The 24,424-nt window shown below is 40.0% G+C and overlaps 1 protein-coding gene across 7 annotated transcripts in view; it reads left to right on the forward strand.

Annotated features, from left to right (window-relative positions):
- The window catches only part of DACH1 (dachshund family transcription factor 1), a 355,264-nt gene that overhangs the window by 231,044 nt on the left and 99,796 nt on the right, over positions 1-24,424 (forward strand). For 5 of the 7 annotated variants that reach the window (XM_033147985.1, XM_033147981.1, XM_033147982.1 and 2 more), the window contains 3 exons: positions 9,449-9,584; positions 11,746-11,817; positions 12,988-13,122. In XM_033147985.1, the coding sequence (XP_033003876.1) occupies positions 9,449-9,584; positions 11,746-11,817; positions 12,988-13,122 (343 nt within the window). The remainder of the gene's footprint in view (positions 1-9,448; positions 9,585-11,745; positions 11,818-12,987; positions 13,123-24,424) is intronic. The other 2 variants (XM_033147983.1, XM_033147987.1) reach the window with 1 other exon arrangement.

Genomic DNA, 24,424 nt, shown 5'->3' on the forward strand with positions numbered 1-24,424 from the left:
GTCCTTCTAGTGAGCACTCAGGGCTGATTTCTTTAAGAATGGATAGGTTTGATCTTCTTGCAGTCCATGGGACTCTCAAGAGTCTCCTCCAGCACCATAATTCAAAAGCATCAATTCTTCGGCGATCAGCCTTCTTGATTGTCCAGCTCTCACTTCCGTACATTACTAACTAGCTGGAGACATTACTAACTAGCTGGAGACATTCGTTTAATTGACATACAAAACACAGTGTTGCCAATGTTCATTAAATTGTTCCCTCCCATGCTTCCAGAGGGCAGCCTTTTTCCAGGGATAGCACCACTTCCTGGTTGGAAGGCAGTGCCAACCTGATTTTATTACGTTGAGGAGTTCTGTAGCACCCCAGGCCAGCCCTACCTTCCCTGAACTAGAATGTGGGCTTTGGACTGCTATCGTTAGTGGGCTTTTTATTCTTTATTTTATTCTTTATTCCTTTTTAGCCTTTTGTAAAACTTTCTTCCTGTCCTTCTCCATGAGGCCAAGATAGTATGAAAGCTGGTAGCCAAGGCCATTCAGGCTCTTTAGCATGGTTTCCTCTATATCTTTGCCTCCTCTCAACTTGACGCAAATGACTATAATCCACTACCCAGATTGGATAGTCTTACTTTGTCTCCTCTCCAGCTGGGATCTTAGGGAAGGAAGGAATTTAGAGCATCTTTAAAGGCTGCAGTGGGGAAGACTGCATTTAATGGGGTTACAGTAGTTACTCCGTAAGGGGAATTGTGACCACAGGGGAGGTCTTCTTTAGATGTGACCTGAAAGTTACTCCCTTACTAGATGCTACTAACTTGTCCCGGGGGTACGCAGGAGTACGCCTACCCCTAAACATTTTGTGAATCTTTGTACTTTTGTCCAGTTACTGTATTTTTTCCAATTTGAACTATAAAATGGTGATTTTCTTGACTCAAAATGAGAGTACCCCTAAACATTTTTTTTAAAGAAAAGATGCACTGCTGTGACATATAAATTCATTAATGGAATTAAGATCGCTGTTCCCAGGGGCAAGGGGTATTATATTAATTGTAACTCACCCAGTTAAACTAACTAACTAACTAACTAACTAACTAACTAAATAAATAAATAAAATCCTGTTTTTCTCTGTTCACCCTGAGCCTGTTCTCAAAGTTAATTTGGATTTGAAATATCCAAATTTACCCCGAACATGAAAGCATGTAGGGGAACTCTAGAACTGAAGAATAGCTAGAGAGAATGCATGTATTGCAGCCATAAGGCAGTCAAAATTTGGATTTGTTTGAAGGTGCAGAATGTACTGTATATTCTGGCGTATAAGACTACTTTTGAATCCAGGAAAATCTTCTCAAAAGTCGGGGGTCGTCTTATACGCCAGGTGGAGAATCTGTGGCCGAGTATATCTCAAACTCTATATTTTAACTGGAAAAGTCGGGGGTCGTCTTATATGCCCAGTCGTCTTATACGCCGGAAAATACGGTAATAGAATTGGTTATGGCCAATGTTTTGCCATCAGCAGCAGGTGGGAAGCAGATGCGTGATCCTCAGCACGGCAGTTTAAAGCAATTATTCTGCTCTTGTCCTGAACTTAAAACGGAACACGTAAAAACCTGAAATTGCCCAAAGTATCTCTCCCTCTCTTTCTGTCAGATGCTAGATTATGAGATTCGTAAAATGACAAGTCCCTAATTTGTCTCAGTAGGGAAGTTGATATGGAGAGCCCTGCCAGCTTAGATCTGTTCTTGACCTTTCCCCACAATTCACCAAGTTCTTCTGAGCCTGTGTTGTTATCTTAAACTTGTAAAGCTTCAGATGCCATTCCACTGTTCAGCAGTGCTTCATTTCCCAGAGATAAGAAGCTGGTATGTTTTTAACTCTTTCAAAATAATGAAACGAATGTTGCAATAAAACCCCTCCATTTAGAATAAAATAGGAAGGGCAATAAGGTTTCTGTGTGAACGGGATACAAGTGGTTGATATTACATGCCACCTGATGTCTGTGTCCCTTCTGAAATGAGATGTGCATTAGATACCCTTTTTGTAATTGAATGTTGTGATCTGTGAGTTGGAAGAATAAGATCTCAGGAACGAGCAGGGACAACAGACTGTGACAACAGTAAATCGCAGTGAGTATGACAGCTGTGACCTGAGAATGCTTTAGGCAGGAGATGCCTTTCATCACCTGTCCATGGCTTCAGAAAGCCAAGCTTGTTAGCAGCCTCAGCTTTCCTCAAACAGAAATGTGTGCAAACGGTATAAAGCCACATTAGAATAAACGTTATAGTTCAGGGCTGATGGCAATGTTTGTGGTTACGTCAAGAAGACAGCCGTAAAGCAGTATCAAAATCTACTCTACATCCATGAAATGTACGTTGACATATCAAATTGTAATAGAACAGATAAATAATGCCTAGCTACATTGATTATTTGACTGGCTTGTGCATTTTTGAAATACAGTAAATTTGGGGGTGGGACAGAGTGCTTTTTCCATAGGAATATTCAGTGAAAATACATTGCCTTTACACAACAGAAACTTTTATCCCAACCAGTTGCTGCAAATAATAATAATAATAATAATAATAATAATAATAATAATAATAATAATTATTATTATTATTATTATTATTATTATTATTATTATTATTATTATTATTATTATTATTATTTTATTTATACCCTGGGTTTCCCCAGCCACTCTGGGTGGCTTCCAACAGAATGTTAAAATACACAATGGGATGTGTGTTTGTTTTTGTAATATACTTAATATACAAGTTCCTCCTGTGCCTGACGTTGTTTTATTTTGGAAGGATTGTTTCACACATTATGTTTAGCATATGTTTACTTAAAAATGGAATGGATGCATCAGACATAGGTGTGTAATTGTTAATACAGGATCTTGCTTAGGTACTTGCATAGGCAATATGTGAAGTGCCACTTAAGGTAGCATTCTGGCTACTTTGTTTGTTGGCAACTGTCTGTCTTGAGGGACAATGGAGTATACCTCTGGGGGTGAGGTCAACCCACTGAAGAATCACAGTGCCTGTTGTGGCTGCAGGCTGGTAACTCGTAACTCCTGCCTCTTGCATTGTTTTTGCTGTGTTAGTAGCACCAAAGTGACCTCTCTGGGTGCAAGCCTGGGCACAGTGCAATATGTTTGGCACCAGCTTGGCTGCACGACGTGTCGGATGGAGATGTACAAGGCACCATCAAACTTGAAATGCGTTTTCTGATATGACACAGAAGCTCAGTTACTCAACAAGAAGAAGAAGAAACTGGAAAACACAATGGTTTATGTAACCATAAACAGTTGGTTGGATCCAGGCCAACAAATCCTAGTCATGGGCTGCTCCAACTACCTCTCCCTGACTACTGAGCTATACACCATAGCTACCGGTATATCAGAGTTGTATCAGACTAAGGTCAGTTTCAGCACTGTTTGTGGGAACCTTAATCAGGTGTGCGTGTGCAGTGGCTCATGCTATTATCATGTAACACAACATTGGAGTGAAAATACTGTGGGTGATTTGACCAGGAGTGTAATACAGTGGTTTTTGTTGTTGTTGTCGTTCAGTCGTGTCCGACTCTTCGAGAACACTGTCCCACCATCTCATCCCTCTGTCGTCCCCTTCTCCTTGTGCCCTCCATCTTTCCCAACATCAGGGTCTTTTCTAGGGAGTCTTCTCTTCTCATGAGGTGGCCAAAGTACTGGAGCCTCAACTTCAGGATCTGTCCTTCTAGTGAGTACTCAGGGCTGATTTGTTTGAGAATGGATAGGTTTGATCTCGGGTTAAGAACTTAATTCATTCTGGAGGTCCGTTCTTAACCTGAAACTGTTCTTAACCTGAAGCACCACTTTAGCTAATGGGACCTCCCACTGCTGCTGCACCACCAGAGCACGATTTCTGTTCTTATCCTGAAGCAAAGTTCTTAACCTGAAGCGTTATTTCTGGGTTAGCGGAGTATGTAACCTGAAGCGTATGTAACCTGAGGTACCACTGTACTGGCTCCTGGCCCAATCACCTACAATACTTTCCCTCCATTATAATGATGCTTGAAGAACCAGAGATGCATGCTTACGTAGTGCCTTGTTCATTGAAAAATGGAGATACTCCCCCCCCCAGGGGACACTGCTAATTACCCTACCAATCACCACCACCCCAAGTCTCACCAATGACTGTATTGATTTTGTTTGGGGAGTCACTGTTTCCCAAGGCTCAGGAGTTGATTTTTGAGACTTTATTGTCAGAAGATTCTTCTAAAATGTAAGAGACATTCTTTCCTGGTAAAGAAATAATTTGCAGAAAAATTGGCAAGTGGCTTTTAATAGCTGACATGTACTGTTTAATATATTACCTTTATTCTCCTCCAGTAGTTAATGGTAGACTGCGGGAGACCAGAGCCATTGATTTTGTTACAGGTGCCAACATAGATTCGTCTGGTGTGAGTTGACTTTAGGAAGCCTTTCTAAAACTATTAAATATAAAAGAAAGCAAAGCTAAGCAAACATTAACAAGACATTCTATGTTATTAAATCATTATACAATTATAGAACTGTAAAATTGAATGAAACAATATGTTATGGTTTGTTGTAAGCCATGAGTTCTATAATTTTGCAAGTGACCTTCTATTCTTTTTTTTTTTTTTTACTGAAGCTTATGAATTAATTTAAAATATCCTTATGAGTTCAGTAACTGCCTTCGTTCTGCAATGCTTCCCAAAGTATTTTGCACACTGTCTCAAATGTCCTTTTATTCACATTTATTCTTGACATGGATACTGTAGAGCAGTATATTGGGGAATCTTTGGAATCTGGCCCTGCCAGACCTTGGAGATTGGTACACCAGACTGTTTTGGGCAAATCACACCCACATTTTCCAACACCTTTAAAATATATATATATATATATTGGTTTTAACCAAATACACATCTACAAACAAACAAACAGTCAAACAAACAAACAATAATACAAAATAAACACTTAAATCTTAATACAACTATCTAATTTTCTTATCATTGTGGGTTGACTTCCTCACGTCCTCTCTTCCTGCGTTCCTTGTATATCATCTTTGGTAATTTCTTTACATTATTAAAATCATCTTTTTATTAATTAACCTTAACATCTCTTCTTATCTAATGTCCTTATCATTTATTCAAACAATTATAAACCTCAAACTTATCTTCTAAGTCTACAGCCTAACATTTCTTTCAGTTTACGTCTAATCTTTAATCTTACAATGATCTTTTAAGTATATTTTGAATTTCTTCCAATCTTCTTCCACCGCGTTGTCCCTCTGGTCACGAAGTTTCCCGGTCAGTTCAGCGAGCTCCATATAGTCTATCATTTTCATCTGCCATTCTTCAACCGTTGGTATCTCCTCTATCTTCCAGTTTTTAGCTATCAAAATTATAGCTGCTGTCGTGGCATACATAAAGAAAGTCCTATCACATTTTGGGATTTCCTGATTTACAATACCAAGTAAAAAGGCTTCTGGTTTTTTTTATTAAATGTGTTTTTCAACACCCTTTTCAATTCATTATTCTGGATAAATTTTTGACCTTTGGTTCTAACAATTCCATCTCCAACTTAGATTTTTCCAACTGAAAACCAAGTTTCTTATCTACCAGTATCTTAAATAATTCATTAATCTGGTAATATTGTAACCAATCAGATATTTTCCCTTTCAAATGTTCATATGATTTCAATTTAAGGTGTTCTCCTTCTTGTATCAAAATTTCATGATATTTTGGCCAATGCCCTTCCATATTCGTTCTTTTATAGGCTTTGGCTTCTAAAGGTGATAACCATCTGGGTGTCTTTCTTTCTAACAAATCTTTATACCTCATCCAAACCTGGAACAAAGATTTTCTAACAGTGTGTGATTTAAAACCTTTATGGGCCTTAATCTTGTCATACCACAGATAAGCATGCCATCCAAATACATTATCATAACCTTCCAAGTCTAGAACATCTGTATTTTCTAACATAAACCAATCTTTCAACCAACAAAAGGCAGCTGCTTCATAATAAATCCTTAGATCTGGCAGGGAGAATCCCCCCACATTTTCCAACACCTGAGGCATAGGCATAGGTACGAGGTATGCCGGGTGTGCCCAGGCACACCCTAATGTCTCTTTAAAAAAAGGGAAAGTGTCTGTAGCCTCAGTGAATGTTTTTGAACTGGCAATGTGAAGGACACCTAGTGTATGGAAAAGGAGTCAGAACACAGCAGTGCCCTCTTGGCCAGAGGTCAGCAAACTTTTTCAGCAGGGGGCCTATCCACTGTCCCTCAGACTTGTGGGGGGCCCGGACTATATTTTGGGAAAAAAAACCAAATTCCTGTGCCCCTCAAATAACTCAGAGATACATTTTAAATAAAAGGACACATTCTACTCATAGAAAAACATGCTGATTCCTGGACTGTCTGCGGGCCGAATTGAGAAGATTGGGCCGCATCCGGCCCCCGGGCCTTAGTTTGCCTACCTATGCTCTTGGCTGTATCTGTTTTGTGTGTGCTGCAGCAGCACCAACAGCTGTGGAAAGTTTGTTATTTTGGTGCGCACAACATGTGTGTTTGTGTTTGCTCTCGGTCGCTGCCTTTGGAGGAGGTCAGCCTGGGGGGTGGGTGGGATTGGGTTTGCCTCAGGGGTGACTCAAAAGCCATAAAGTAGTGACCAGGGGACATGTGTGTGGAGATGAGCTTCTTGGCTGGGATCTTTCAGAGTATGTTCCTGTGTCTCCACCTCTTCTTTTTATCCCCTCCCCCCTCTGTGTGTGCATCCATGTGTTTTAGTTTAAAGTTAAATTCCTGGGTGCACATCTGCTGCCCCCATCTATGACCTGACATCATATATGAGATTAGGCATAGGAAACATCCAACTTTTGGAATAAAAATATTGGTGCTTTTTTTCTTCTTCATTTTTTCATTTGTATACCATCTTACTATCTTACAATACTCAAGGTGGTTTACTAAAAAATGTACATCTTATAACAATCTAATGTAATACAAAAATGTGATAATAAAACAAAACTTTAAAATAAGCAACCTACATCAAAAAGTAACATTCAACAATTATTAGAGTAGTATAAAATAATAATATCAACATAGAAAAGTTAAACAGAAATCCACTCAACAGTTACAATAAATAATTTCTAAACTATAATCAGTAAAACAAGGGCAAGCCACAGTACATAAAATAATACAATACAAATTGAGAAGCAGAGACTAGAGGCAGGTGAAGAAGGCCTTGCCTGATGGAGTCTCTCCCATTTTAACTTCGGTGCCTTTTTCTGTCTTTCTGCACATAGCAACATAAAAGGCACTGAATTTTTTAAGGCAGCAAATGTTTGATACAACAGAAGAATCAAGAGAACACTCAGAGTGAATTTGAGCTGGCCAGTGCAAATTATCTCCCTCTGTTAGGGCTTTCTGTAAGCACAGATCAGTTTCACTATGGAATTACCTTTATTGCATGTTTTAATTTTTGTAAGCAGCTTTGATACCCAAATGTGGTGAAAAATAAAGGAGGTGATGTTGTTGTTGTTGGTGGTGGTGATAATGATGACAACAGTCTTGGATCACAAGTATCCTTCAAGCTATGCAACTTTTCCTTCAAGGGAAATGCATCCTACCCAGAATGGGCACCAAACAAGCATGGTCCTGTATCCCATAATTTGTAAGCCTCAGACTAACAGTCAGTCTGTCTTTAAGATCACTTGGAAGTGAAAGGTTTGCCAAACTCTTGTGATGCACCCTTTCCCACTTGCAATAGCAAGCAGGACTCTGTCCCGTACAGCAGGCAGGGGTCTGGTGGCTTACAGGGCCAGAGGAAAAACTGATAATCGAAGCTGCCATTTATTGGAGACCTCTTGGTTATAATCTAGTAGCAACGCTACCCAAGGCAAATTCAGCAAGTCAGATGAATCCGTCAGAAGGGTTTAAAGAGGGATTGCTTAGCAGTCAAAGGTTATTGTGCTTTAGATTTTTTCAAAACTTTACCCACCATTTGGTCTGCGTGGATTTTTTTTTTTTTAATGTAAATAGCACAAGACTGGAAGAAATCAGAAGCACTGGAAATAGAATTTAATGGATCCCATGATTTTCCACAATGCAGGTCCCCAGGTCCATGTATCTAGGCCCCTTTGTTATATGTGTGCAAAAGTTAGGTGTGATAAACTAATTTACTACATTTTTATTCCTTTTTACTATATATTTTTTTCTTTTTACTATATATATTTTATTCCAGTTCTTTAAAAATGTAAAGTCAATATTTTCCTAAATCCACCCTTTTCCTCACAGTTTTCCACAAGAGTGACAGTTTTTGCTCTTTTGATAAAGACAGAAAACTGAGAGAGATTGCATATTATTGATTGGAGGAATTATGGAGCAAGAGTATGAAAAGGAGACTTGAGGAATTAAATTAATTAGACTCTTACCTATGCTCAGTTCACTTGCATTTCTATTAAGGTTAAAGGGTGTTTCACAAATGAACTGATAAGCTGAGTTTACAAAGCGCTCTCTCGTAGACTTCCTCTTGGTTCATCTTATTATATGACAATAATAAAACTCATTATCTCCTTTGTTTCAGTCATAATTGTGTTGTGTTGCCCTATACATTTCTTCTGCTGTCTCCATATTATAATTTGTTCTATAAAGGCGTACATAAATATGATAAACAAATTAAACTCTTAAAATAAATTAATTTTCTATGCTACGCTATTCAAATCTTATATGCTCACTGGATTTCACTTTAATGAAGCCCTTCAGAACACAGCAAGCCAAACAGTAAAATTGCCTAGGTTCTTCCAGCATCAGCACTGTAATCCTAAACTTAGTTGTTGAGATCCTGGACCAAAAGGCTCTGTGAAAAACAAAATAAATAAGAATCTATGCTAACATGGTCAATTTTCCTGTAGTGTTTTTTTTAAAAAAAATAAAATAAAGCAAACAAGTAGAATATACTTAAATTTTTCTCATTGGCCTGATTCTGGTCGTATGACAATGAGGTGATGAAGACCATGCAAAACTCTGCACTTGGTTTTTTGCATGTGTAGCATGCATTGGGTTTGTATAAATGAGGGCCTTAGTTTAAAATTAAAATTGAGATCTGTCAGGTCATTCTGAGTGCTTCTTCATTTTCTAGAGGCATGCTCAGTTAACTTTGCCACGCCATATACCCAAAGAGCTGTTAGATTTGAGCCTTTGTTGTAACCCTCACACAGGCTAAACTAGAGTGGTCCAGCCATGGACAGATTACATCTCCAGTACTTGTCGATTTCTTTGAGGTGTGAGGATCGAAATGCCCATTATTCAGATTGCGTTCAGTTTGTGATCTGTGAGTGTGAAATGGCTATGGAAGAAAGCTTGCCTGTGTTTGATAGTTCTAATGGGTACAAGACATGAAGGTTCTGAAAATTAAGATTGCTTTACATGGATCTTTGTTTGTATTTTGCGTTATGCAGGAACGAGTTCCAGACAGCCCTTCCCCTGCTCCATCCCTTGAAGAGGGCCGAAGGCCTGGTAGCCACCCATCATCTCATCGTAGCAGCAGTGTATCCAGTTCCCCTGCCAGAACTGAAAGTTCTTCAGACAGAATCCGTAAGTTACATTGCGTCTTCTTTTCCCACTTAAAATGGCCAAGCTGGCTTTAGGTGTTTTGATTTTGCCAACAAAAACTACCTCTTGGTATTATATCCCCCAGTGTGCTGCATCAGATGGTGTGATGCTGCCATTTACAGAACTGATGGAAACTGGTGACATAGGGTTTTAAACACGGAGGTGTGAAGTATAGAAGTGTTTAACAAATAATCAATATTCACTTATCAAACATGCCCAGCTTATGATACGCTAAGCTGGAGATGGAAAACCTATTTGCGTGTAGAGTTCCTCAAGCCCACCCCCAAGTGATTCACACCGGACACAGAAATTTTGTTAAGGGTAATGGCATAAATTTTGGCCACAACTGTTTTATTAAATTACAACATGTGAGTGGTTGCTTAGGCATTGGTTTGACTATAAGTCCCATCTAGGGGACAGGCTGACTTCCAACCGCTTGGTGTAAGACAGCAAAGGGGAAAACACTTTGAGGAGAGGATTTGGGGTCGGGGTGGCCAGGACCCTCCCGCTCCCCTAATGTTCCCAGGGGCTCTTGCGTGGCCCTAACCCATGACCAAGGGACGGACAAGCATGGAGAGCCCCTGGATTCCTTTAACGGAATTCCCCGCGCAGCAGCAGCATTGGAGGGGCAGGCACGGCCAACCCTGCCCCTCCACCAACCAAATTGAATAACCAATGCCTAACCGCCAACCTTACAAGTTGTGACTAATTGCTACGCAGTAGGCAAAACCCAATGGCCACAGCCAATCTGCCAATTGGGAAAATTCCTACCAGGCCCCTGCCACAAAGCAGACGACCCCATGACAGGCATAGCAAGGTCAAAGCACACCTATACCGAGGGGGGCGACGGGGGGGAGATCCGGTGCACGCAGCAAAGAGGGGCAGGTGCTGCGAGCGCCCAGAATATATAACCCCTAAGCTGTCTATCAAACTTTGCAACATGCAATTCTCCCCAACAACCCCAAAAGCCCCTATCAGCATCCTAGCTGGCTAATTAAATCCCGCCCCACAACTCCAGCACGCTTTCCAAGTGGTTTAACCCCAGTAGAAAGTTGTTCGGCCTCATTCCACTAGTGGGCGGGGTTTAATATGCACACACACACACACACACACACACACCTATTTCCCATGAAGGCAATTAACAACAACAACAACAACAACAACACGTTTATTGTCATTGTACAACCTGTGTACAAAGAAAATAAATGAGCCTCCCCCCCACAAACACTCAATCTCTTATCAAACAACACACCACCTCACAAGTCAATTTCGCTATGTTATTTTTCGTTCAACAGCCTAACAGCCCATGGATAGAAGCTATTTTTTAGCCTGTTGGTATGGCTGATTATACAGTGGTGCCCCGCAAGACAAAAAAGTCTATGGGGCTGCCTCGCAAGACAGGGTTTTTTTTTCGCGAAAACCTCCGCGCACCATTGCCGCTTCGCTAGATGAAAAATTCGCTCTACGAAGACCCTCGTAGAACGAATTATTTTCGTCTAGCGGGGCACCACTGTACTTCTATATCTCATGCCCGAGGGTAGAAGTGATGTCATCTAGCGGACTCAAGGGACAGCCCATGATATCATGTGCTGTATTCACCACCCTCTGTAGAGACTTTCTGTCCGTGGCTGTCAGGCCAGCATACCACAATGTGATACAATATGAAAGGACACTTTCTATTGTGGACCAGTAAAAGGAGTTCATCAGTTGTTGTTTAGCATTATTCTTTCGCAATACCCTGAGGGAATGGAATCTCTGTTGGGCCTTTCTGACCACCTCAGTTATGTTGATTTTCCAAGTGAGGTCCTCACTAAGGTAAACTCCCAGGAATTTAAAGGAGGAGACTTTAAATATTTAATTATTAGTAACCCCACTTAAATTTCACCTTCCATTTTCTTCATAGCCTTCTATTTTTGTACAAAGTTTATTAAAACGTCAACATCCTTTATCTTTTCTAACTGCAAAAGGCAAAATCATCATCATTATCATCTCAGCAGAAGATGCAAATGATACCAATTCAGAGCTGCAGCCTCCTTACAGCTATTTAAAATATCAGACTTGAAGATGCAATTGCATCCTGAATTGTATGCATGAAGTTGGAAAAATGCATAAAACACATGGATGACTTTTCACATATTTTCAGGGAACACCAGTCTGCTGAGACAGTTCGCCCTCTGCTTTGATCTTCTTGCTGCAGATCTTCTTACACAGGAAGGTGATGCAGTCTCACACTTTGCCCAACATTAAAGCCCCTTTGCCTCCTTGCTGAACAGCTGATGGGGGACTGAGAGGGCTGGATGAAATCTGGCTGTGGGCTGAATCTGGCTGCTGGTAAGGGGTTTTCCGCCCTTGCACTAAGCCAAACAAAATATAGCAGTCATAGTGTAGGCTACCAAGTGTTTGAAAATACTCTCCCCATTTGTTCGCCCCCAGGTAAACCACAAGAAACCAGGAGATTTATCTAGTGCTTGCTGGGTTTCCATATATGTTCAGAGGTGTGCTTAGCAGGTCGCAACTTGCATAAACGTGGGCTAGAACCATTTTAAAGAAACTTTAATGCACACTTATATCTTAATGCTGTTATGTTTTACTGTCTTGAAAGAGGCAGTGATTTTGACCGCTTCTGCCCAGTTGCAAATGCCACCTTTTGAGGGAAGATGTTGAAGAAGTTTGTGGTGGCACAACTGTGAGCACTCCTCCCATGTAACTGATTATCTTGACCTATTTCAGTTCGGGTTCAGACTGGTCACCCTTATGGATGACCTTGATTGGGAGAAGGGGGAATGTGACCCTCTTATTCTTACTTTATCTCTCAGCGACTTCTGATATCATTGACCATGCTCCTGAATGACTTGATGTGGTTCTGATCCTATCTTCAGGGTCAGTCTCAGAGAATAGTGTTGGGTGATTATTTTTCAGCCCACTGGCAGTAACGTTGTGGGGTACTTCAGGGTATCATTGAAGCTTTTGTGAGCACTCATTGGGAGATGTGGAGCAAAAGGTCATCAGTATGGCTCAAACAATCTGCTTGTGCCTAGGGCTGATGATACCCAGCTCTGTTCCTCTGTAACATCTGAATCAGCATAGGCGGTGCTAGTTTTCAGCCTTCGCCTAGACTCAGTGGTAATCTAGGTCAGAGCCAATAAACTATAAGCCTGCATTATGGCAAGACAGAGGTGTTATGGGTGAGTCCTGATAATTGGTCAGTTGCCTGCTTTGGATGGGGTCGTGCTGTCCCTGAAGGAGGAGGTTCTTAGTCTGGGGGTGTTCCTGGCACCTCCTCATAAACAGGCAGAAACTATGTTGTTTGACAAAGCTATCGTGAAATTTACTAGTAGTAATATGTTTCTTTTCGGTTTTTGTTTTATCTGTTTGGTGCTAGCAGCTGTCCACCAGAATGGCCTATCCATGAACCAGATGTTGATGGGCTTATCACCGAATGTCCTACCTGGTCCAAAAGAAGGTGACCTGGCTGGCCATGATAGCGGACATGATTCTAAAAGAATGCACATGGAGAAAGGTAGGCAGTTGTTTTAACTTGCTGTTCTGTTGCTGAAAAGGAACAAATATTATACCCCAGGCATCGTTAATACTATTGATGTTGGTTCTTTGTGTTAATCCTGCTGTTGTTGGTACTCAAGTGAAAGCACTGATGGAGGGGGAAAGCCAGCTTCCTGTCTCTCCCAGAAGATAACATAATTCCTTTTGTGTGTGGGTGTACATGCTCGTGTAGTACATTAATTATTTTAATAGGGTAAAAATTAAATTGTTGAAATTATTTAATAATGGCACCATAAAGAGGAGGAAAATGATTTAAATCTCTCAATAAAATGCAGATGTGAAAAATGTAGCCCTTATCTGTTCCATTTCTTAGTGCCTGTTCTTTAGAAATATTTTATTAAGAAATTATTTTATATAATTGCTGTGTGTCTGTAGTTGATCAAAGAAACAGTCGCTTAAAGTCAACCACTATGAGATAACTGTTGATGGCCATGTGTGTGGAAGGAAGAGAGACTAAATTACTTAGCTCCTGCAACTGTTAATAGTGTAAAATGAGACTGGCGGATATCATGTAATTTATTTTAAATTTAATCAGCCATCTGACTGAAAGTGTATGAGCTAGATTAATGTCTATTAGTATTTCTATTGATTAGTGTGCCATCTTCTCATTTGGTTTATATAGACTTGTTCAGTACCTTCCTTTGGCACAGGAAACATTAACCAATATTATTATTATTATTATTATTATTATTTAAATTAGACAAATACAGACTATGATTTTGTGTACCTGATATATAGATATATAGCAACTTCTGTGGAACTGAAGGATAATGAGATAATAAGAGGTTCAACTCAAAGGCGACAGCTTGGTGGCAATGCTGGACGAAGCCATAACAGCAAGTGCTATAGTACATCTGCATGGAATTGCTGCAGTAGTAAAGATTTTAAAAGAGGACATATTTTTTTGTGGTATCGTTTTAATAGATACAAAAGCTTCCCAGCTCTGTCCTGTGCAACTACTGTGAGATATGGGAAGTGAATTAAAATCTGGACACTTCCATTCTGGACAGGTGGCATCTTTAATAAGATTACACTAAAAATTAATGAGAACAACATTTCTTTTATACAAATCATTAATTTCGGTTCATTGCGCACACAACCTGTTATGGCTTCTTGCATGTGCCCCACTTAGACCCTCCAAACAATCTCCATGCTGAGAGTGGCAATATGGACAGACCTGTTTTTGAATTTTTAGGGAATCTCTCTCTCTCTCTTTCTCCCTGCCCCTCGTCCAGCCTGTTCAAGTTTTTTGGTATAAATGTGCTTGCATGCCATCTTCTTAAATTTCAGTAGACTCCTCCCTGTGAAACAGTTGGAGATTTTGCATTATTTCCATTAAAATGGAACTTGTTAATGGTTCTTAAAAGTGTCCCAATTGTATATCATTTTTCAGTAATGAACTTAACTAGATGAAATTGCTGAGAGTTCTTTTTTCTTCTGCAGTAATTGTTTAGGTCACAGCATTCTTTTGTCCCCCTTCCTTCATGAAAACAACCCCACACACCCTCTCTCTTTCTGGCTAGTGGATTAGTTGTAAATATTCATGGGTTATCTAGATTTATAGGGTATACTAAATTAAAAATTGTTTTCTGTCATGACTGCATTTATCAAATCTCCTGAGCCAGCCCTGCAACTTTTAGGCCAGGCTTACCTGTATTAGAACAAGCAATTTCACTTAGATATTTGCAGAGATAGTAATTATCTGTTTGCATCATTATGGACCTGCAGTTCAGATATGCAATTTTGTTTCTGACCACCTTTAATCATTCACAATCATTAATCATTATTACAAGTGGAGAAACAAATGCAAATGAAATAGATTCAGGCATTTATCCATTCTTATGATGGAAAATGCCTTGTTTGCATCCCTTTTCTATTTTTTTTAAAATAAAATATCATGGAATTTTTGGGCCTTAGTCATTAAAAGCGTTTGTGTTTTGTTCCAAGACATATTTGTGCTAATCCATCAATCAGAGCTGAAATGACTTTTAATAATTACAACCGTGAGATGTTTCAAAACCTCCTCTTGAAGTTGCCTCTCTCCTCCTATCCATGCTTCTCCTCCTCCTTTTTAATTCAAGTATTCTTAAATTTCAGGAAAAGGACAATTTATAATCTGCAGTATGTTTAAAAAAATGTTTAAGACAGTAGGCATATTAGGGAAATACAGTTCAGGAGAAAAGTATTCTATTATCACCTTCACGTCTCCTGAAGTAGGCAAGGTTTTTGCTGATTTGAATGATTTTACTAAAAGTTTTTTTCCTCCTTTACATTTAAAAGGGTTATTATCCAGTCCCACTGAGTCAAAGATACCTGTGGATTTTAACCAGTTAAATAGATGGTTTACAGAAGTGTATTTGTTTCATAATTTTTTTTTGTTAGTACATTCCCCTGCAATTAAATCTTAATTATATCTCATTTGATTTACAACCAGTTCTAGGCTGTTGCTCGTATGTACCTGTGTCAGATCTCCAAGCTGAGCTGCCCCTGTCATTAGAAAGCATGATGTAAACACCTCAGGGGGCAGGTTTTGAGATATGATTGCGAAGCAGGCTGCCAAGTCATATTATCATATGCTCACCACCATAAGGAGCAGAATCATTTGCTGGGATTCCTGGTCTTCAGTAGTGGCTGGTTTGGGCTGCACGAGTGGGGCCGTGTTGCTCTCCTGGCCTGATTTCCCAATGCCACACATCAAGAGGGGGAGCAGCAAGGCAGTCGGGAGCTAAGAATGGTGCAAGCCAATCCAACATTCCCAGCGCTGAGCCCTCACCATGCTGAGCTCCCCACTGTCTTGCCCCCTCCTTCTCAAAAACTCATAGCGTTCCACAGCTATGTGAAATCAGAACAACACAGCCCTGTGTGCAAACCGCCCCCGCCCCGCCCCCCGCTGCTACCATCCACCTTGGCCCAAGGATTTGTTGTCGTTCAGTCGTGTCCGACTCTTCGTGACCCCATGGACCAGAGCACGCCAGGCACGCCTATCCTTCACTGCCTCTCGCAGTTTGGCCAAACTCATGTTAGTAGCTTCGAGAACACTGTCCAACCATCTCATCCTCTGTCGTCCCCTTCTCCTTGTGCCCTCTATCTTTCCCAACATCAGGGTCTTTTCTAGGGAGTCTTCTCTTCTCATGAGGTGGCCAAAGTATTGGAGCCTCAACTTCAGAATCTGTCCTTCTAGTGAGCACTCAGGGCTGATTTCTTTAAGAATGGATAGGTTTGATCTTCTTGCAGTCCATGGGATACCTTGGTATAAATGTCCTGCAACTAAGTAGTGTAATCAATTGTAGATGCTGGGAGAATCTTTTAAGAGTTTTATGCATTGCTCCGTGCATTAGAAATGCAATTTATCGTCCTTATGTATGTGGCACTGTCTAAACCACTGAGCCTAGGGCTTGCCAATCAGAAAGTCGGCGGTTTGAATCTCCACGAGGGGGTGAGCTCCCATTGTCCAGTCCCAGCTCCTGCCAACCTAGCAGTTCAAAAGCTCGTCAAAGTGCAAGTAGATAAATAGGTACAGCTCCGGTGGGAAGGTAAATGGCGTTTCTGTGCGCTGCTCTGGTTAGTCATGCTGGCCACATGACCCGGAAGCTGTATGCGGACAAACGCCGGCTTCCTTGGCCTATAGAGCGAGATGAGCGTGCAACCCCAGAGTCGTCCACGACTGGACCTAATGGTCAGAGGTACCTTTACCTTTTTATGTAATTTCCTTTAATTTTTCACTCTTTGGTACACTGTCAGTATCTGCAAAAGTTATTTAAATTAAATATGAAGATTTGTCAGTGGAGACCATGAGCATATTAGGCATCAGTAACCATCAAAACAGCTATCTACTTTTTAGGTTTCTGGTATAGCTTGTATTAGATATTACTTCTTATTACTGTATTAGATAGTACTTAGAGCCTGGATGGCTCAATTGGTTAGAGTGTGGTGCTGATAATGCCAAGGTTGCAGGTTCGATCCATGTATGGGACAGCTGCTTATTCCTGCATTGCAAAGGGTTGGGCTAGATGATCCTCAGGGTCCCTTCCAGCTCTATGATTCTGTGATTCCATGATTTAAAAATACTGCCAGACAGAAAACATGCAGTGCCATAGTGATGGAATTCTGTCTTTGAAATGTTGAAATAATTTCCAACAAGATGTTGTTGCAAATCGTCAGCAAAACAATGTTCATAGGAGAATGAATATTGGTTCTAAATTGTATAATTTTGAAAACTTCCCCCACCCCCATATTTTTACAGAGATACTGTGCTTAATAGGGTAATAACACACACACTTTTTATATGCATCTGTTTATATTTCCTAGAATGGCATCGGTGGTAAACGAACCTTGAATGTCACTCTTCACTTTATACTGAATATGCTTGAGATTCTAATCAGAAGGGTCTTTCTTAAGCTGAAAATTGTATAATGGTTTAACTTTCAGGTAAAGGGGGGGGGAATAATCACAAACTTACTAACAATAATATTTAAAGCCAGAACTCAGTGTATTTTTTGTCTTGACATTTTTTCCTCAACAAACAATTTTGTTGTTGTTTAGTCGTTCAGTCGTGTCCGACTCTTTGTGACCCCATGGACCAGAGCACGCCAGGCACCCCTATCCTCCACTGCCTCCCGCAGTTTGGCCAAACTCATGCCAGTCGCTTCGAGAACACTGTCCAACCATCTCATCCTCTGTCGTCCCCTTCTCCTTGTGCCCTCCATCTTTCCCAACATCAGGGTCTTTTCCAGGGAGTCTTCTCTTCTCATGAGGTGGCCAAAGTACTGGAGCCTCAACTTCAGGAACTGCCCTTCCAGATCAACAACCAATAATGCGCTGTTATAAACTATTAACAATACTTGCGTCAGATGCATCTCATCATAAACCTTCCGTTTAAAATTCAAGAGAATTCCCTTTGTTTACGCAAATAGACCTTATGTGTGCCTAGAGAGGCATAATGAAATTCTACATAACTAAATCAAAATATGTCCTAAGGCAAAAAGTATTCCTGAATACATAAAAAGAAAAAAAGAAAGAAACTTCAGTGGTTTTAGTGACTTATAACCTCATCCCTTTCTTCCGTTTCCTGTTAAGAATCTCAATAAACTATTTTGCTACCCTAATATCTCCAACCAATTCAGTGTATCTGCACACAGTCTTCTGATAGTAACACACAGTCTTTACTCAGTGAGTAAAGAAAATATTAATAGCAGGATGACTCCAGCAATAACCTTGGATGTTATTTGAATTAATAAGACAGCTCAATCTTCTAAATGCATGATAATTACTTTTACCTTGCAGTCCTATCCCAGGGGCTATAGTAAGCATCAGATCGCCCTCTCTGAGGGCAGAGAACTTGTGATACTGGATACCCCCTTCTTCGTCTCTGTAGTTACTTCTACACTGTGTACCCTACCATTGGGTCAAATAGAGTGTGGGCCAGGGCTTGACCAAGGGCAGCCTTGGCAGGGAGGGAGGACCCAATCATTTCTCTTCCCCCCCCATGCCTTGAAGGGGGGGCGGTGAGAGAGCTATGTCATGCCAAGAGCTGGTGTGGTTCACTATGCTTCCTTCCCATTGAAAACAATGGCAATCAGTGGTTACTACTCTTTGTTACCTACACAACATCTGATTGGATAAGGCGTAGGCATTGATTTTATACTTTTTTTTAAAGATGGTACCCCCCCTCCTCCCCTTTCTATGTACAAAGCACTCTTCCTCTGTGGGTCAGGGCTACAGAAAATGAAAACAAGTATCATGAGCAAGGTGGTCTTGACATGACTATATCACACTTTTAAAAAAAAATTGTTAGCTGGGAGAATACTCCAGACTTCCTGCTGCCATCGCTGGGGCTCTGCAGAGTGGCATAGCCACTGCTGCATTTGCTGCCCAGCTGCTCAAAGTGGCAGAAGATGGAGGGCAGGCAGCTATAGCCTGATCCCCACACCAGCTCCAGGCTGGCACAACGATGAGTTCTGCATCAGGCCCAATGCCAGCTGACACCAGCTAGGAGAGCAGCTCAGGATCTAGTAGATCCCAGGCCAGCTCAGCCCCATGCTCTGAACACCCCATTTCAGGACTTTTGACAAGGCCCCACTGGCGACAATACCACCAGTGGGCCACTTGCCCTTTTAGCAAGTGGAAGGGGTAGGTCTTCACCAGTGAAACACTGATGCGAGGATGGCTACCCTCTCAGAAGCAAGCAGAAGGATGCCTCTGCTCAGTCCACCAAGCAGCCTGGCATAAGGGGTTTTGGGATTGCAACCTACATTCATAGATTTCCTTTGAACTCCCAAAACTTCATGCTGTATAATTTAAAAACAAACAAACCAGCATGGCTCTAGCTTGCTAACCCTGGCACATTGTTCGCCACTCATAGATCGCATTCAAACACAGCTTTGCCCATGTCTTTGCTATGATGAGGTTCTCATATGTATATGCCACATTCCAGTTCTAAATAAACTATAGAGAGAGAGAGTTTATACAATAGTTTTGTGTGCCCATGGAAGGCTTGGGCAAAAAAAGAGAAAGTATGGATGGGTGGGACCATGAAAATACAGCACATTTCTCTTCCAGGAGAAGATGTCATGAGTACTAGCATATATATTTGGAGAGTTGATACTCAGTTACAGAGCAGGGTGGGGGAAGGATCAGAAAAGAATCAGCTATATAGGTTTATATACCTAGATGCTCCCTTCCCACCTTTATAGGTACCTGTGAGCTAGACAGGGAAGTTACAGAGTTAGCCATATGGTGGCTGATTTAAATCTCCAGAAGTCTATCCTTCACTCTTGTAGGATTAGCAGTTTGTTGTATGCAAAGGGCTTTATCACAGAAACTGAATCCACTTCTCAGTTGTCTTAAGAGACATTTGGGAGGATGTATTTTCTTGAACAGTTCATTTATGCAACATATTTTTTCTGCAGAACCTTTCTGCAGATCTTTACATTTATTTTAAGGTCTAAATAAATGGCATTCATCAAGAGGAAGTTTTTCATTTGCTTATTCGCAGATTTACTGGTAGAAATCGGGTAGATACTCATCTGAACCTAGGCTATGATGAGATAATTAGCTGGATGAATGGTTTTGTGACTCAACACTGTGTGGTATCTGAGTAAGAAGGCAGAATAGCCGCACGCTACAAAGCTCAGTAGATTTCTATCAACTGAATGCATCTGAATGGGCTTTTTAGGAATATGAATTTCAAAAACCACTACAAATTAAACATAACATAACCACACTACAGCAACCCAGTGTCTTCTCCAGAGAAACTCATTTTTGTAACATATGTGAATGATTTTATTTTGAGGGGATAATTTGTTAGCAAAGGAAAATTCGTTTTCCTGAATTGCATCATAGTGGAAATAGGCTTTCTTGAAATGTTCTCTCACGTCTACACTTCCTTACTGTCCTTGCTTGTTCACATTTACACAAACACCACAGCCTTTCACTGTGCTAAATGCTTCCATGATCTTGTTCCCAACGTTATGTTATGGGTTAAGAAGCACAGTAATAGCTCCCCAGTCTCTCATGCTTGGAGCAGTTTAAATCCCTCCATCAACTTGATGGAATGATTTACTATATTGTTTCAAGTCGTGTTCTTTCCATGTAAAGTTGAGGCAGTGGCTTAACCACATGTAACCGAAACAACTTTTGTTTGTTAATTCACTGTTCAGAATCTCCGGGTCAGCACCCTAATACAAGCCATTTAAATGCATTATCAAATGCAAGCAATTTGCCCTATAGATCATCATTACTATAACTTTGCACAGGGGCTGTTTCAAAGCCTTTTTGGGAGGTTTCATTCCCCCCTTAAAAGTTCACTTAAATAGCCAGAACTTTTAATTAACGAATGTTGGTCTGTGTTTACGGAAATGCATCTTGCATCTGATAATCAGGCCGTTTTTGGATACTTTGCGAATGAAACTTTTTGAACATTTTTTGGATCACCATTGTTACTGGTATCTTATGGAACAGGTTCAGAATATTAAGCAAGTACAATTGTTTTAACTACTGTGAAATTGACATATGAAGCTGAAAACCAAAAGTACCTTTCATGGGATTTTAAACACTATTTTCCTCCATATGCCATCCCAATTATTATTTAGATATTACATTCCTAATTTACTGTTAAGGTTGATTAGAATTCAAGCCTCTCAAAAGCATGCACCAAAGGTCTTGGGCTGTGGAAAACATTTTTATAAAATAATCCATTAATGCAGAGGAGTGCAACTAAATTAGTTAGCAATTTGCTGAGCATGAATTAATGAACAGAGCTTCTCCCAGCTCCCAGAGTTGTAATTTTCATAATAACCTCAGACCTTTATTTGGCAGGTTGTTTAGTTTTTTTCGTTTGAAGGTTTTCATTAGTCTAATGAGGACTATGCAAGGGCGAGCAGTCAGCACAATTTACATGGGGAAGCTATCATAATAAATGAAGCAATTTGAATAACACGCAAGGGTTTATGCAACAAGATAAGAAGAGATTGTAGAGCGAGATTTAGAGGTAACCAATACATTAGACCAACTAATAACTGAAGTAATCCCAATAAAAGGCTTAAGCGAAAGGAATGAAATTAATGATATATACAAAACTGTAATGATATGATACATGATTCATTAGATTAATAAAATAAGTGTTCAATTGTTTTTAGTGCTTTTAGCCCAAGCTTTGTTTGTCTTAGGCACTTTAATTAGGATTGTTCACTGGATCCACTTGGCTTAGTTAAGTTTTAGACTATGGCTGTTTTTTAATGATATTTCTTTCTCTTCTTATTTAATCTTTATAGCCCTGATAGTCATTGAATTAATTATATGCAATATATTCTGTATGGAGATGCTTTTTTAAAAAGTAATTGCTTACAGCTCTACCTAAGTGGTGATTAAACTTTAGAGATGAATGCAAAATATCTGTTAGTTAATTCTTCAAAAAGCATACTCACGCTTTAAAATTAGGAAAAATAAACTTGTTTTTGGTGTCCTTTATTTGACTTTTTTTTTTTGGTAGAATGCACCCTCTGTTACCCCAGCACGTATGCTTTAAAAATATGGGCACATTTATATTTTTAAAAGTTTTCTAAAAACATTGGTACGTATATGTTGCACACGACTTTCTTCTGTGTAAATGGGTGACTAATATGCTAAAAACTAAATATTTTCCTCTTGGTATAGTGATGAGTTTTCCCCTTTAAAGATGTGCATTTTTGTTCCTTCAGTGAACCTTCCTTAAACAAACAAACAAACCTAAACACATATTCCAACTCAGTCATTGAAAAGTCTGCCATGACCTTCAGCGGACCAGAGCAATAGATCAAGCCAGCCGAAGTTGTTGTGTTGCCAGACTGTGTAGTTGGACGAATTCCCAATCCACAACATTTCACCAACACCGATGAATGAATTTCTTTAATTTCTGCTTTCCGTTTTTTTCCTCTTTATTCCCATCACTTAACTTTATGACGTGTTTGGGTATATCCAGATTACCAGAAATGCTGAACGCCGAACTTGGCTGTCAGTATACTTTGGGATCATTTTTTGTGGGTTGTCGTTAAAGGTCCAACACTTGAGGCACTCCGTGCTGCCACCAAGCGTCTCCTAAACCTTTAGTTGCAACAATTCCATGCAGGTTTCAAAGCAACCAGAACTGCATGCTTATCATGGGATCTATGGTAGCGAAACACTTTGCACTGAGGCTGCTTTGTCATACAGCAGTAGAACATAAACAGTAGAATAATTGGAATCCAGTGGAACTGTGTGAGGGACAAGCGTTAGATCCTATTAAAGGAGTTATTTACCAATAGTGCCGTTAGAAACACCTTGCCGGTAAGTTGTCATATTAACAGTAAAGTGTGTCAGATAGAAAGTGCTCGAGAGACTAAGTGGGTGTAACAAAAATGAGAGCGAAACGTCAGACTCCCCCCTCCCCCAAATGAATGTATCTGGAATAGAGAAAACAATATTAAGTTGTCCTACAGTTGCAATCCTATACATGTTTATTGTCAAGTATGTATAACTGCAGGCTTTGTGGTGTAAATGTTATCTTTTATACTGAGCCACAAATACTTTAATACCAGAATCCTGTACACACTTAATACCAGAATCCTGTACACACTTAACTAGGAGTAAACCCAACTGTCTTCCAAGTAGGGATTTGTAGGACTGGTTAATGAACCTCTGGGAACAGCAATAATACAAAGCATAATATGCATTGTCTTGGGCCTGTAACCTTTTTCCTGTGTCCCATCATTGCTTTTTAATGGGCACTTTATAAATCTTATAATAGACAGTGGTGGGTGTGATAACTTTCTCATCTTCTGAAAAACAAAACTGGAAATATAAATTTATTTTAAAGCATTCAGTTATTAAAAAAAGATTGCTGTTTGGCATAGGATCTCTGAATTTGGTCGTGGTATAGTCAAGGAATCTGATATTCTTTATATTTTGTGGCATTACAGGAATTATGATGTCATGTTTGGTCAAAAGGACACACACACACACACACACACACACACACACAAACCCATAGATAGTGCTGATGTGTAACATGATCAATATCTGATTTTAATGACAGTGAAGCAGCCTGGTGATATCTATTGCCATAATCACCCACATATAATATCCTTCCTAAGCAGTATGTGACAAAAGGCATTTGTAATTATATTTACTTCTGAAAGATTATGGCTCATAGTTAAACCAAGAGAGGCATCCTGTCATTTTCAGAACCCGTTAAATGTGACAGAATCTATTTTTCTGCCAACTTGTGAAGACCAGGCAGAGAGCAAATTTGCTGTGGTCAGCTAAGTGTAACCACTGAGCAGGAAAGTGAATTTAATAATGCATTATTGTTCTTCACTGAAGGTGAACTGTTACAGTGCCTTTGTTATAGCAGACTTTGCCTCTGCTAAGGTTTCCAGATGCCGTGCAGATTACCTGATTAAAATCTCTAATGCATGATAAAATATACCATGTAGGCTTTTATATTAACATAAATGCATCAGTTTTCTGGAGGACTACTGACACTAAAGCTAATTGGAAATATTTACTACTACACTATATAGTGCATATTACAAATAAGGTTTTAGTGTATAGAAGGCTAAATGATAAAGAACCTTGGATTTACAAGGCTTATAACTACAGTGTGCTTTTTCAGGTAGTAATGTAATGAGAGCAAATCTCAAATGGTTTATGATGGCATTTCAAGCCCTCGCACCGAGACTCAGTGCTCCTGTTCTGTGTTGATCGTAGACAGACATTCTGCACAAGGAAAAAAACCATGCTTGTTT

The sequence above is a fragment of the Lacerta agilis genome, chromosome 4 (assembly GCF_009819535.1).
Source record: "Lacerta agilis isolate rLacAgi1 chromosome 4, rLacAgi1.pri, whole genome shotgun sequence".
NCBI classification, from domain to species: domain Eukaryota; kingdom Metazoa; phylum Chordata; class Lepidosauria; order Squamata; family Lacertidae; genus Lacerta; species Lacerta agilis.